This window comes from Synchiropus splendidus, chromosome 2 (genome assembly GCF_027744825.2).
Source record: "Synchiropus splendidus isolate RoL2022-P1 chromosome 2, RoL_Sspl_1.0, whole genome shotgun sequence".
Taxonomy (NCBI): Eukaryota; Metazoa; Chordata; class Actinopteri; order Syngnathiformes; family Callionymidae; genus Synchiropus; species Synchiropus splendidus.
Window position 1 is genome coordinate 8,062,441 of NC_071335.1, and position 15,826 is coordinate 8,078,266.

At 39.5% G+C, this 15,826-nt stretch overlaps 1 protein-coding gene across 1 annotated transcript; it reads right to left on the bottom strand.

The window, feature by feature from the left end:
• Positions 1-7,430: 7,430 nt before the first annotated feature.
• On the bottom strand, positions 7,431-10,402 carry LOC128754492 (heart- and neural crest derivatives-expressed protein 2-like). Its single transcript, XM_053857154.1, has 2 exons — positions 9,679-10,402; positions 7,431-8,101 (listed from the first exon to the last, which is right to left on the bottom strand). The coding sequence occupies exons 1-2, from the start codon at positions 10,300-10,302 to the stop codon at positions 7,976-7,978; spliced, it is 750 nt and encodes a 249-aa protein (XP_053713129.1). The 5' UTR covers positions 10,303-10,402; the 3' UTR covers positions 7,431-7,975.
• Positions 10,403-15,826: the final 5,424 nt, after the last annotated feature.

Sequence of the window (15,826 nt, forward strand, 5' to 3'; positions counted from 1 at the left end):
TTTTCCCGAACTTTACGTCGACGGTGGCCAAGCAGCGTGCGGCTTTCAGTCCTGTGAAGCGTAGACATCCAGATATACGGCTGATCCTAGTCTGGATAGATCATCCAGTACTCCAACTTCAATCTCTAAATCAGCCAAAATAATTTGAAGTTTCATGGAAGAATTTGGAATGATAGATCCTTGGCGTACTTTGAATCCTTTAAAAAGACAGTTTTCTTTTTTTTCACCTGTCCATCATACATATACCCGAATAGATTTTTTCTTAGTCCATAAGCGTCTCTTAAATTTAATATCAGAATGCAAATATGAACCAATAGTTTTATCAGATCATGCATGTTTATCCATGAATACATATGTTAAAAAATTGCTGAGAGTACGCACCCCTTGGCGTTTAAATCCTCTTCTGCTTCTAGAAAAAGAATTTGTTGAATTGATATCAAATCGCATAGATCTCTTTCTACAACTTAACAGGACCCGTGGTATTTCTCCTTCCTTACTTTGGGAGACTATGAAAGCTTATATACGTGGTGAGATTATATCCTTTGAGACACACAAAAAAAAGAAATGGAAACAGAGTTTGAATCAACTAACACAACAAATAATGCAGCTAGATCAAGAATTTTCAATATCAAAATCACCTGACTTGTATAAAAAGCGAATTATCTTACAAGCCGAGTATGACTCACTGATGACACGTTATAAAGCAATTGCTACAGTCTCGATCAACGTTTCATGAACATGGTGACAAACAGAGTAAACTATTGGCCCATAGACTCCGTCAAATAACATCTTCACAATTAATTCCTCAAATTCAAACAAAATCAGGGGTAACTTCAGATACCACAGAAATTAATAATAGTTTCAAAGAATTTTACAAATCTCTATACACATCTGAGGTCAACCCTACAATAACTGAATTAGATGCTTTTTGTGATCAACTTATTATTCCTACTCTAGATTCAAACTTATTTCAAAAATTGGAATCACCACTTACAATAATAGAACTTGAAATGGCAGTAAAATCCCTACAATCTGGCAAGAGCCCAGGACCGGATGGTTTTCCATCTGAATTTTATAAAATATTTTGGGACAAACTAGCTTTGCTGCTGTTTGAGGTTTTTACTGAATCATTTGATCAAGGTTCTCTTCCACATACCATGTCCCAGGCTACTATATCTTTACTATTAAAAAAAGGGAAAAATCCGTTATTCTGTGGATCATACCACCCAATAAGTCTACTTAATGCAGATTATAAAATACTTTCAAAACTGCTCGCACGACGGCTGGAAGACGTATTGCCTTCAATCATATCAATGGACCAAACTGGTTTTATTCGTGGTAGATATTCTTTCTTTAATTTGAGGCGGGTGTTTAATGTATTGTATAATGGCCATTCAAACATTTCTATGGAAGCTCTTGTCTCATTAGATGCGGAAAAAGCATTCGACAGGGTGGAATGGAATTATTCATTCTTCATTTTGAAGAAATTTAACTTTGGCTCTAACTTTATAAATTGGGTTAAATTACTGTATTCCTCACCACAAGCTACTGTAAGGACTAATGGCTTGCACTCAGCCTCTTTTTTTTCACTTCAACGATCCACAAGACAGGGATGTCCACTCAGTCCCCTTCTATTTGTCATTGCCATAGAGCCTTTGTCCATTGCAATCCGTTGTCACCCAGAATTTACAGGAATTACCAGAAATGGAGTAGAAGCTAAGATCTCTCTATATGCCGATGACCTGCTGTCATTTACGTCTAATATAGCTCAGTCTATTCCAGTGGCTCTTACAATTCTTGATTCCTTTAGTAAAATCTCAGGATATAAGGTGAATTTTGGGAAAAGTGAGTTATTTTTTGTCAATGGATTATCAGAAGATGATTCCTCGCCAAATTTACCATTTAAACTTGCCAAGACAGGCTTTTGTTATCTAGGTATTCATATCACAGATGCATATAATAAATTATTTAAAAGAAATTTCAGTGCACTACTGGCTCAAACTAGACATCATTTTGATCGATGGTCTCTTTTGCAATTATCGGTTGCGGCCAAAATCAATACAATAAAAATGAACATCTTGCCTCGTTTTATGTATTTGTTCCAATGCATACCAATATTTATTCCCCGTTCCTTTTTTCGAAAACGAGACAGCATTATTTTAGAATTCATTTGGGACAAAAAGCCACCGAGATTAAAGCTGCAGTCTCTTCAAAGAGCTCGAGAGTTGGGAGGCATGGCGCTTCCAAATATGCAATTCTACTACTGGGCGGTTAACCTAAGAAATTTAAATCTTTGGATTCAGTACAAGTCTCTTGAAGATCCACCGATGTGGCTTACTATAGAAGCACACTCCGTACACCCAGCCTCACTACAATCCTTGTTGCACTCCCATATTTCTTCATCTATTTCCAGGTATACGAGTAATGTCATTGTCAGGTCATCAATGAAAATATGGGTGCAGTTTCGTCGCTACTTTGGCTTTCAATCAGTGTCCACTAAATGCCCACTCAATAACAATCATTTATTTCCTCCTTCATTAATGGATAATGCCTTTTCAAAATGGGCCGAACTGGGAGTGAAATGTATCAAAGACTTGTTCATAGATGGGACATTTGCCACCTTTCAATAATTAGTCAATATATTCTCTGTGCCTCAGAGGGATTTTTTCCGATACTTACAAGTACGAAGTTTTGTCTCCAAAACATATGCTTGCTTTCCGGCTTTACCCACTGACTCTGAAATTGACATATTTTTGAGTGCTCTTTCATCCTTTAAAGGTGTTATATCGTCTATCTATTTTAATATACAGGCACTTAGATCCAGCTCATTGGGCATTTATAAAACAACTTGGGAAGCTAGTTTAGGAATGGAAGTGTCTGAAGACACTTGGAGTGAAATATTACGGAGAGTGCACAAGTCCTCTATTTGTGCGAGACATTGTTTTCTTCAATGCAAAATTCTTCATCTTCATTTCACAAAAGAGCGACTGGCAAGAATATTTAAGAATGTGTCTCCTTCTTGTGATCGTTGTCATCAAACACCAGCAAATTACATCCACATGTTTTGGGAATGCCCACATTTATCCAAATATTGGCGAGAGATTTTCTCTTTTCTATCTAATTTGACAGGTATCATAGTTCCACCAAACCCACTGACAGCCATCTTTGGGGTCACACAACCTTCACTCAGCCTCTCCTCCGTACAAAAAGATGCCATAGCTTTTACCACTCTTCTTGCTCGAAGATTAATATTGTTAAGATGGAAATCTAATCTACCTCCTACACACACACAGTGGCTAAAAGATGTTCTATATTTTTTGAAGCTAGAGAAAGTTAGGCTGGCTATACGTGGACAATTGGAGAAGTTCAATAAAGTTTGGAAACCTTTTTTTGTTTTAATCAATAAAATAGAATTTACATTTGAACCAGAAGCTGTTGACAATTAGGTGGGTTTCCATAATTTTGTACACTGAGGTCAAATTATTTGTCATTTATTTATTAATTTATTTTCTACTGTTCTGTATATTTGCATGATCATTAATATTACTTTTTTCTGTTTAAACACCATGCGCCTTGGTTGTCTCAATGCTCATAATTTTTAATGTACCATAAGAGGGTGGGAGAGAGGGTTGGTGGTTTGCTTTTGTTAGTTTTTTTTTTTTCTTCTTTTTCTTTCTACTCTGTTATTTGGCAGAATTCACCTCATGGCCTTGATATCATGTTTTGCTGTTTTGTGTTCTGCCAAAAAAAACAATTAAAAAATTTAAAAAAAAAAAAAAAAATTAACATGAAATTACTCTGTAGTACTTTGACGTTTCATATGAAGGAAGTGAGCAAGTCGACTACCTCCCATTAAGGTGGCAACTGTAACTCGCTGACAGCTGTAGCAGTCTCTGTCACAGCAGTTAAAACAGCCCACGCTGACTCACGTTAATGTCCTATTTACATTGTGTCTGGCACAATGAGCTTGGAGCAGGTACAACAGAGCCAGTGGTGTAGAAACAGGTAGAAATGTATTTCTGGCTTGGAAATTCAAGCACCAGGTTGAACTGAAAGAGGAAAGGGATGGGAAAAAGGTGACAGCGCAAAGCAAACTCTGTTTCCCAGGAACCGAGCTGCTCTCCAGTTAGAAAGGCTTCACATTCAACCTGTCCATTCAAGTAAGTGACTTTTTGAAAGTGACTGCAGGTACCTTGTTTTGGTTGTGATTACCTAGCTGCCTGCCTAATGTGTCACTTTAGTGTTTTCGATGCAGAATTGCTATGACTTTTACTATATTTTTATGTGCACTCGCACACAAGCTGATGCATTGTAAGCTGGTGTTACCGGAGATTCATTCTTAAACTGACGACCACGCCAACTGAAGTTGGTGGTTGATGACAAAATAACTTACCCACAAGCACAAATAATCATATCTAAATGTGCTAAAACTGCCTTTGTGCTCATCATTAACTAATTCCTTCGTATTAAGTAAAAGTATAGAGTTTGAACTGGATCTATTGTTTTGATGACATGCTATTGGTGGTGCATTTTAATGCAGTTTGTATTAGAATACAATGTAAAATAAACACACATTTATTCAGTTTGTTCTGAAATGTGATATGAAATTAATAACTCTAACTTCACACTGCATGACAGGTAACCACTTAGAACAGGATCTCTTGCTGCGTTACAACCACCTGTACTGGACTGAAGACTAAGAAGGACTGAGGTAACAAGTAAAAGTGTTCTTGGTTTGTTTTTATGATGCAGAATTCATTTTATCTATTCGGAAAGTTAAGTCTTTCACCTTGCTGGACGCATATGTTTGCTGGTTTAAAATAAAGCCAATGAAATAGTAGTGGTGCAGGGGTTATCTCTTTCTGTTTTTTAACCTAGTCCTTGAACAGGCAATTAAAAATGTTGCCTTTGTGCAAGTGTACTTCGTGCTCCATAGCCAAAATATTTTCTATTCAGGGAGTCTACTTTCCGGACTAGGTCAAATTGTCAGGAGGAGATCCCTGGCCACTCCCAGACGTGCCATGGGCCCTGACACACGCAGGGGCAGATCAGGTCCCGGGGTGTTCGCTCCAGCAATCACTGCGGGACATGAGGGCTTTGGCAGGTTCTCAGCCAGGAGCCACCCGCTGGTCAAGGATTTTCTATGAGGTGCTTGTAAAGTTAGATGAGTTGCTAGTGCTATTATTCCCCGGTGGAGTTTGCTGACCGTGTTGGATAGGCTGTGCATGTCACCGTACAGACCTCATGAAATGTGTGAAGTGATTTAAACTAGATCACAAAACAACTTTCTCTTTCATTTATCATCGTCAGCCTACAAAGACTCACACAAAAGCTGGCAATGTGATAATGAAATAGAAAATGGTGCAGGCCTGAGTATAATAATAGTAATAATAATAATAATAATAATAATAATAATAATAATAATAATAATAATAATAATAATAATAATAATAATAATAATAATAATCCGAGCCGAGGGGATGTCTATAATCCAGCACCCAACTTTGGCAGTGAACTATGAAAAGTAAAAGTCCTCTACTTCACTGCTTGTTGTCGAAGCTGAGAATGTCGCTGCAACTCCTGGTGTATTAGGTGAGTCAGGAGATCTGCCACAAGCGAGCCAGGAGCGAGCCAACTTGTGACTAAAATGAAAGAAAGACCCTTGTTGTTGCACGCCAGACTCACTAGATGGCAGTATATGCTATTTAGAAAAAGTGCATGCATCAGGAAAGACGTACACAATTCAAATGAGACAAGGGCATGAGAGGTATAAACGCCACCTGCAGTAGAACGAAGGAACAAATAAAGCAGAACAAAGCAGAGGAACAACTATCCCATTAAATGAAATGATCTACCCTCTTATGGTCTTCCAGGCTTTCACTCGTTTTCAAATTTCTGCAATTTCTGTCACATCTCAGCAAAAAAAAAAAAAAATCTACATGCTGTGTCTTTCAGCAGCAAAACACCGCCCTTTTTTTGGCCTATTTGTCTCTCCTGTTTTGTGGTAAACTGACGTGCAACATCCCATTTCCTATCCTTGCTCATTGGCGGGGTGTTTCTTGACCCCAAGGGCCCTCAGTCTTCTTCGGGTCCTCATCCTATCGCCAACCATGTTTTTCTATGTCACAAAATGCTGCACGTATTGAAACCCTCACCCCAAATGCTGCATATGAGAACTTGGCAAAAGATACAAGAAAGCTATCAGCAGGCCCAATTTTAGGTAAGTGTGAACCAGGCAGCCGGCCAAGGTGGCATTTCTTTTGTGGGTGGGCATAAGAATGTAAAAAATTCTGCTTTTCTTCAGGTGCCTGGATATGAAGGAGGGATATGAAGCCTGCCAGATGACCCTGCTTGACACGGCACTGTGTGAGGGACATGAAGTGCAAAGGAAGGGGATGCCGGTCGGACAGCTGACTGCAGGCTTGCTGGGACAGTCAGAAATGCAGTCGCGAATACAGCAGCAATGCGGTTTCTGGAACATAGAAAGAGCTTCTTAATCCTGCACAACATGGTAACCCAATTGAGGAATAAGGCCCTGGCCATAACTTCATCTTTATAAGCCATTTGGGACACAGGTTAGTTTGGAACTGAATTTGCCAGCGAGCCAGATGTTTTTGTGGCAGTTTATTGTTAGTGAATCTGTTGACCATTATTTATTGTTGTCGTTATTTGTCTTGTCTTGTTTATAATGTTTGGAAAGTAGCAGAGGACTGTCATAAACATGTTCCAAATTCCAAAGATTTCTTTCTTTCTTTTTCCTCTTTTTTTCGTCAAAGGTTTTGCATGATTGGTCACAGTGAGCATAAAGGAGAGGGAGATGTGCTTAATGCTTGAGGTTGAAGTTAAGTGTGCACATGAGAGAGACATGAGAGTGACACTTGGTTGCTGCTAGTGCAGTGACTACACACAGCATGCTGGTCAGGTGAAGAAACTGAGAAAGAGATCATGGTTTATGAACAAGAAACATATTTCTCATTTCTTTTTCGTAATTTAAGCCCTTATAGCTGAACGAGAATTATATATGTTCCTTGAATCTGCAAGTTATGCCATGCTCATTTTGTTAAATGTCTTTCTACTGTACTGACATGGTATGGTACTGTATGGTGAGATGGTACTTACAGTAGAACGGAGTTACAGTAGAATGAATGGAGTGGCGGAGCATATGACTGGGCTCCTGACAGAGAGAATGTCACCGATCTAGTGTCCAAATTTACATTCCTTAATGAAGTTAACTAAGCCAGTTATGTAGGACAGCATTTTATTTCATATCATAAACATCTACATATGTCACAACAAAAATCCAGTTCCTAACTATGACAGCCTGACTGGGTGGAGCGATCCATGTTGGTGGTGCACATACATTTTTAAAAAGAAGTAAACAGTCATTGCATATGTATTTTGCAGTTTGACTGTTGTAAGCTTAATAGATGTCATTACATGCCAAGAGGCAGCCCCCTCAAGGTACACAGTAAGGCACCTGTGACTAAGTGAGAATGTAACACTCCTGAAAGAGACATGAACTTGTTTGAGAGAGACTCGGCACATGCCCTTGCACAACAAAAAACGCAATTCAATTTTAAGTCTTCATTTTATAATGAATTTTGGGTGAGGACGCAGAACACAGCAACACAAACAGCAGTAGAAAAAGAAAAACACATTTCTGTATCAACCAAACTGCATTTTATGAATGTCCAGTTTCCAGTAGCTTGTCGATTGCACATAAAATTGCCTAAATAATAAAATAGGCTTGTGAACGCACGTGTGTTTGTGTCTTATAATTGATCATATATTGTTTCCACAAATTATTATTAGTATTATTATCAACTGTTGTTGAGGGTGACGCTGGTGGTCGTTCGGTGAATACATCAGACGCCGCAGTAATTCTTAGATAGTTCAACAAAGAATAATAACACAGAGACAACACTTTTTTTGGATCCCAAAGAAAACAGCGTGGAATTAAATGATCGACTGAAAACTACTGATGAAGCTCCAAAGCCCAAACGTGCTGGGGCCATCCAGTTCTTCCTTTCGTTTTCTTATCACCCATTGGCATTGAGGATACGTGTGACGACGATGCCGATGTTGTCTTTAAAATGTCCACCTAAGAACACAGAAGAACGTTAGTGTGCGTGTCAAAGCCATTTTAGGTAAGCATCTTATTGCACGTAGATTAAAAAGGAACGCGCTACGATGAACGCGAGAGAAGCTTGTATTGTGTTGGTAATTTCATTTTTTTCTCGTATATGTTGAATTACCTTCATTGAGATCCATTATTAAATATATGCGTCTAAAAAGTAAATTAATTTCGTGTCAATTTTGTGTAGAACGGGACGCTGCCAAGAACAAGGTTCAGCCAATAATAACGTAAAGAGTGTCACTTCGCATTAAAAACTTCTACTGGACAGTAAGCAAGCCTACCTCAGAGGAGACGTTGTCAAGACATGCCACGGCAAGAGCGGGACAAACATGATCATATATTCAGAAGATGAAAGGACATATATTTTCATTAAATTGTTTTCAATTATGTTTTCGTTTCCGACTTCGTCCTTGGAAAATGCTGTGTACAAAATCCGAGGTTCCTCCAATTAAACGAAATGTTTCGTTCAGGTAACGCTAAGTGAATACATTTGGTGACTTTAAATAATTGCTATTTTTGTGATTGCTATTAATATTTGCGGAGGACGTGACCACGCACATTACGATCATTATAAAGCAGCGCGCAGGATTCATATATATATATATATATATATATATATATATATATATATATATATATATATATATATATATATATATATATATATATATATATATATATATATATATATATATATATATATATTACACGGTCGGGACGGGATAGGCAACGTTGTTATTATTACGGGGATAATTTACGTTATTGAATACATGAAACACGTTTTCTTTTGTAATTAAATCACTGGTTGTCATTGCTGTAATTACAGCTATAATACACACTTAAACTTCATCTTACCGAAAATACTTTCCAATGGTGTTCTCATTTTAAAATGTCCTTTGTTTTATCTATTGAGAAGTCTTGCATTAATATTTATGTGTTCAGGTACTTGCTGCTTCCGTGTGATAGAATTTGAATAAATCCTGAATTAAAATAGTCGAATCCAGTACGAGTTAAAGGGAACACATTGTTGTTCTGTAGTTGATTTATCGTTTCAAGACTGCTATTACGTTCATTGAAATAATCACAATCACAATCCACAATTTCACCACCAAATTATCCATATACATCTACTTCTGAATCCATGATTTGGTATGTTTCTATTATAATCCGGGCGACACATTTTTTTTAACCATTATAACCTCAAGAGTAGTGTTTTTCTTCAGTTCGTCTGTGCCCCCACTGCGTGTGTGTGTGTGTGTGTGCGCGCGCGAGATCTTGAACTAATACATATCAAGTAAGTAGTTGTATGATCTCCGTAATTCAATCATTACGACACGTGCACCGTTAGTGCACATTATTTAATGTTTGAAAACTCGTAATATCCATCATCCATGTCACATATATTCTGTACTTTGTGCGAATTCACAACAAACGACTTTGATCTTTGATTTGAAGTAATTTCCAACTCAGTAATTGTTCATGGGTGGAGCACACATTTGAGTATTCGCCAAAGTTTATATCAACGTGTCCGTCTGCCTTACCGCTTCCCTCTGTCGTCTCCCCTCCGTCTTCAGCTCGGCCTTAAAAGCGTGTGTATCCTCCTGTTGACCGTCCTTGTCAAGGATGTCCATCAGGTAGGAGATGTAGCTGGTGGCCAGCCTTAATGTCTTTATTTTCGAGAGTTTAGTGTCAGCGGGAACATTAGGAATACATTCCCTCAACTCTGCAAATGCCGAATTAATACTTTGGGTCCGTCGCCTCTCTTTCCTGTTAGCCGTGGGTCTGCGCTTTACGGACCGGGGATGTGTCTGGTGTTGAAGCCCGATCGCCGCTCCAGTCTCTGAGTTACGAACCCCATGTGAGAGCAAAGCTGTGGGCCCGTAGTGATGATGGTAGTGCGAGTCCAGGCCTCCGTTAGAGCCGGCGCCGTTGTTCCCATGGTAGTCCGGGCTGTATCCAGGCGCAAACTTGTATTCAGTGGGCGGCATGTCCGCGCGGCTGATGAACCAGCTGGTGAAATACTGAGGAGCCGCAGCACTGTCTTCTTGGCAACGAGTCGCTGTAGCCGCATGTAGCGAGTAGTGGTGGCTGTCGTGATGGTGCATGGCCGGGTGTTGAGGAAACCCGGACACCAAACTCATCGCAGCGCAAAAGCGCCCGCACATGCGCGCGAGTCCTTAGCAAATACAGCAAGCGTTAAGTAAAACTTACAATTCCTTCCTCGATGTTTATGTTTCAATACAATCTCCACGTCTCTTCAGAAGAAAGCTGTTTTACATCTCCGGTATGCAAATTGCTGCTGACCCACCGGTCACACTGCACCGAAAAACCCGCCCTCAGGCTGTGTCATCACAGGCACATCGTCATGGTCACCTTCAAGGGGATTATGATTTCCCTCCATCACCAAACGTACTGTGGTGTACTTGGTCCGCCCTACATGACATGAAGAGTCGAGAGCCTGGAGACACAATCGCAGCGCGATAAAGACACACACACACACACACACACACACACACGGTGAGAGAGGGAGAGAGAAGTTCCTTGCACATTTGACGAACAAAAACGAAACTTTGAAAATATCAGATAACTGCTGCTAGGGACATGCATTCTGATTAATGGTTTATTTTACTTGTAAATGCTCATTGTGCAATTGTTGGAATAAAAGTATTGCTAGCCTTATACACCCATGTTGTAGTATCTATATCTAGATTAGATTAGATCAATATGATTATTAATTCTATGTTTGAAGGGTTGTCTACGGTGTTCTCACAGCAAGATGATGGTGCTGGGACGCTCATCACAAACGTACTGTATAATAAGGAGTTAACAGTGTATTTATTCTCCATGTTACAATAAAGAATATAGATATCACGCACTCATTTCTGTGTGTCTCTTGAGCCTCAGACATCAGCAGACAAATTGCAGTGAAGTAAATCAGAGACCATTTAATTTACATGCAGCTGTGTGGGTGTCATGACACACACACATGCACACACACACACACACTTCTTATCTTTGTGAGGGCACTCATTGCTATACCACTTTCCTCTCACCATGCTCTCACCCTTAACTTAACCATCCAAAACAGATGGGTAACCTTAAGCAGGACATTGAAGCAAACTAAAACCAAATTATGATATCCTGGTTATTTTGAAATTTTAACCCTCAAAGTGAGGTTTAAAGACCTACCTAACCTGCCTCCTTGAATGACACTCATACTGGTTCTCATAAAGATAGAAGTACAAGAACACACACACACACACACACACGTTTGTTTTGCTAATTTTTGTGAGGATCTCTCATTGACATAATGTTTTCCCCAGCCTTTTGCCTTCATCCTAACCATCCAAAACAAATGGCTAACCTCAACCAGGAGTTAGGACCAAAGTTAAACCTATTTATAATAGACTACTTTTACTGGGATTTGAACCCTCTGGACCTTGTGAGGATAGGCCAAAATGTCATCAAAAAGAAAAATGTCCTCACAAGAAGGTGGCTTGTCAAGACTAAGTAGTCACTAGTATGGCAAAACATGCCCACTTGTATTTCTGTCCTTGTGTGGACATTGTGAGGGCCTCACAATGCTTGACATAATGCTTTCCCCAGCCTCTTGCCCTAAACATAATGACTAAGCTTAACCAGGACTCTGAACCAAACTTAAACCCATTTATAATTATGATTTTGAAGTCTTCATCCTCAAATATTATCATGACCCAATTATGAATCTTCATCCTGAAATGGTTAAACTTGTCAGAATTGACAAAAGGTTTTAACATCTACCTATGGAACTGTCAAACTCAGGATTTGGGCCAAAGGACCAGGTCTGGTTACATTGTCTGTTGCTCTTATGGTTCTACTATGGAGAAGAACAGGCAAACCTAACAGGTAACTGATGGGAGCCGTTTCAGACGGTTATATTGTACTGACCGATCAACTAGTCCAACTGACGAGTCAGAGCCGTTCAGAGTAATGGTTGACCGCCATCCCTGTAATGTAGCTGTAATCGTCAAACACACTTCCTCCAGCTGATCTCTGGATTAAACTGGAATTATTTTCTGAATAAAATTAAATAATCATAATAATCTTCGTCATCCAAGGCTTCTGATCGGCCCGAGTGACGATGGTCTTGTTGACTGTGACCCCCTCCATGCACCACTGGATGTAGCCACCCCCACGTCTGTTTGCTGACTGTCTATAACAGCATCCTTGAACATGCTGCTACGGACAGGGCTGACATGGCTCCCTCTGGCCACACTCTCACTGTCTCCACCGCTGGTTTCTCTCTAGTGAGCAGGGGCTGGTATGCACGGACCAGCAACACAGAGAGATGATCTGCGGAGCCGAGGTAAGGACGAGGGACAGCTCTGTACGCCTTCTTGATGTTGGTGTAGACCAGGTCCAGGGTCTTCCCCACGAGTCCACATGCTGGTGAAAGGCCGAAAGCACAGTCTTCATATTGGAATGGTTGAAGTTCCCAGCCACAAGACACTCTCAGTCCACACACGGAGCAATTTTTTCTCGTTTACTGTTTTCTATGCCAATTATGTTTACCCCAATGCCTCAGTCGTCCACTTACTTTCACCCAATGTCTCATTTCCTTCAACAACACACACATATGCACACTCACAGGGAAAAGGATAACTCCCTAGAGCTAAAGTGTACGTACAGTAGATATTGTTTTGATACAGGAAACATTTTTGGTTTTGGAAGTGCACTGCGACCTTAATGTGATTGCCTGCCAGACATGCACAGATGCAGAAAAAACAAAGCATATGGAGCTCAGTTTAAACTGATCTCAGTTGTAGCCTCCATTAACAGATGTCACTGAGCAGGATCAGGACAGGAGAGATATTTACAGCCTGTACTCCCTTTTCTGTTTTAATCTCCATCTTCAAATCACCTTCAAACAGACTGACAGGGGAGAGACATGCATCCATCTTGCTTTAGTTTGCTTTTGTTCAGGGATTCCTCCATGTTTGTTGTTGTTGTTATCATCCTAGCTGCAACGTGTCTTGTGTGATCAGTGGACCTTGTGCACTTACAAAGGTTCTGTGTTGTCTGGAGAGCAAACTGTTAAATTAAATTACATTTTTTTCTGTAATTAATTAATTGTAATAATGTTGTAATTAATTAATCGTAGTTAACCTGTTAAAGTCCCACCACTAATATAAACACATATACTCACATACACACGTGCACACAAAAACATATAGACACCCCAGTTTCCTCAGCCCTTTATCTTTTCCACTTCCCCCTTTACTTTAGGCCTACATGTGACAATAAACATCTCTGAGCAGGGCTGCACATGAAATGTATAGACTGCCTGCCAAGAGTCTGGTTCTCTTTAGGTTTCTCCCTGGTTGAGACAGTTTTTTTTCTTGACGCATTTGCAATATCACATGCTTGAAAGGGTGCTGCAGTCATAAAGCTTCTGTAGATCTACCAAGACACAACTATTTTTTTACCCTCTCTCTAATTCTCTAAAAAAGTCCTCCTTGCAAACAAAATCTTCCGTGCTCTTTCTTGGCATGAAACCATACTGGGGCTCACTGGCAGTTAATTATCTTTAAGCCAAAGTAATTAAATGAACGGCAATCAAATCTTCCCCTTCATCGTCGCTCATGTCTGGACTGCAATGATGGCTCTTTTTTCATCAACATTCAAGAGACCAACCCATTTGTATAATCATTGATTACCACAGAAAACATCCGGTGGAGAATTGTATTGATTTGGCGATACATGAAGGGGATACAACAGTGAAGTCATTGAAAAAATGGTGGTGGTTAATGTTTTTACAGAGCAGACTGGTCACATTTGTTAAGACAGAAATTACACATAACGTCAAGTATATGACACAGACCAACAACGAGAGTAACACTGAAAAACAAAGCTTACATTTCAAAAATAAAAATAAAAAGCTTACAGCAAAATAAGGACAATAAGGAAAAGTAGGAATAGGTGCCATGTGATCAGACCTGTTCCTCATTCTTCTCTATTTTCAATCACACATGTATGTTCAAATTATGTAAAGCAATGTTAATTATGTAACTTATGAAGGCGCGATCGTGACTCTGAAGTGGTGTGCGATGGAATTTGATGTCGTGACTGAAGCACGGCGTGGTGGAACATGGTGGAGTATGGTGTCGCGCCTACACACTGCTATGGAAATGAATTTACATTCCGTGATCACTTTCTGGTGTACAGAGCTACTTAAATACCAAGTTGTTGAGAGTTGTTGAGCTGCCTCTGTCCATCGGCTCCTGTCGCTGACATACCGCGTTTACGGTCATTGTACATCCACTTTCATGGAGCCTTGATGTGAACACGCACAGCTTTTTCCATCAACCAATCCACAAACCGAGTGCATCAGTCAAAAAAATCTATCCGAGTTACTTTGATGGTATTCAGGAGCATGTGCATGTGCAAAAACAAATAAAGATGATTCCAGTATCACAAAACAAGACAGCAGGTAGTGCATAAAACAACCAAAATTACCTTGATTCAGAAGCTTTCCAGAATGACCTTGGTGCCCTCGTGACCCTTACACGTGGGTGAATGGACAGCATTGATCAATAGCAATAATCTTAGAGCTATCACCATTGAAATCTAACAGTTTCTAATTCTTTGTTTCAGTGCTGTGATGAAGAAGCTGTCTAAAAAGTGATCATTTTTGACTTACTGCTTCCAAACAAAAGGCATAGTATACATGTTTTCTTGAAAATCTTTTCCTGACAGCTCTATAATGTGACACTGAATTGGCCATATCTGAATGTTGTTGCTGTTGAAAACCGTAACGTTATCACTGCTCCACACAATGGGTGCATCATTACACACTATGTGTCCATTCTGCTTGAGTTCATTTTGTTGCGCTCTGACCTGAGTGATAGTGAGCAGGAAATGATTCAGGTATTTCTGACATCTGTCTAAAAGGAGAGGTCTGCGAGCAGCAGCATGTGTTTACTTTAAAATTTCTGAAATAACATTCAGGCTGCTTGCTTTTAATGGTCTCTTTTGTTCCGTTATTTGCGCAACCTTTCCAATTCTGCATCTGACAAATATAAAAAAATGAAAAAAATAAAAAATAAAAACAAAAAAAATGTGACCCAAAAAAAGAAAGACAGTAATTAAAAAAAAGATAATGAAAAATCCTGCACTATTTATAACATTCTCTCAAATCTAACCTGCCGCCACGGAACAACGTCAGTGTCCTATTCGACTAAGTCCCACATCTGTAAAACAACAACTACGTGACTCAAGATGAAGAGGACTTCATGACGAAGTAGCTGCTAAAAGCGGAGGAGAAGCTCCACTGCACTGGTTGCACTACCTAGATTAAGCTCAGCCTCAAACCAAGTTATGATACTGCTTAACGTTTGCTATGACTTAAAAGTGAAAGCAAAATCACCATAGCCCTCCCAGTCAACAGTGCATCGTGTGAGCACAACTTTTTGGCTCTAAACCTGATAAAAAATTATTCGCACACAACTGATGACAGACTTTTTTTTCTTTAGAATAAAAACATTTATGCTGAACCAACATGTATTTCTTCAGGAAGATGTGTGAATGTCTTCCAGTTGATATATTGCATTCAACCCAGTCAATAATTTTGCTTACTTAATACGGAGAATGAAAGGGAGTGAACAACCGTTATAACCATTATAATTTCTACTCCTTTACACATATTTCAGA

Bases quoted from the DNA above. Each gene is read 5' to 3' on its own strand.
- LOC128754492 (XM_053857154.1), bottom strand. From the start codon at position 10,302: ATGTGCGGGCGCTTTTGCGCTGCGATGAGTTTGGTGTCCGGGTTTCCT. The intron at 8,102-9,678 runs GTAAGGCAGACG...CTGTGTTCTTAG, and splicing joins GGAGACGACAGAGGGAAGCG to GTGGACATTTTAAAGACAAC.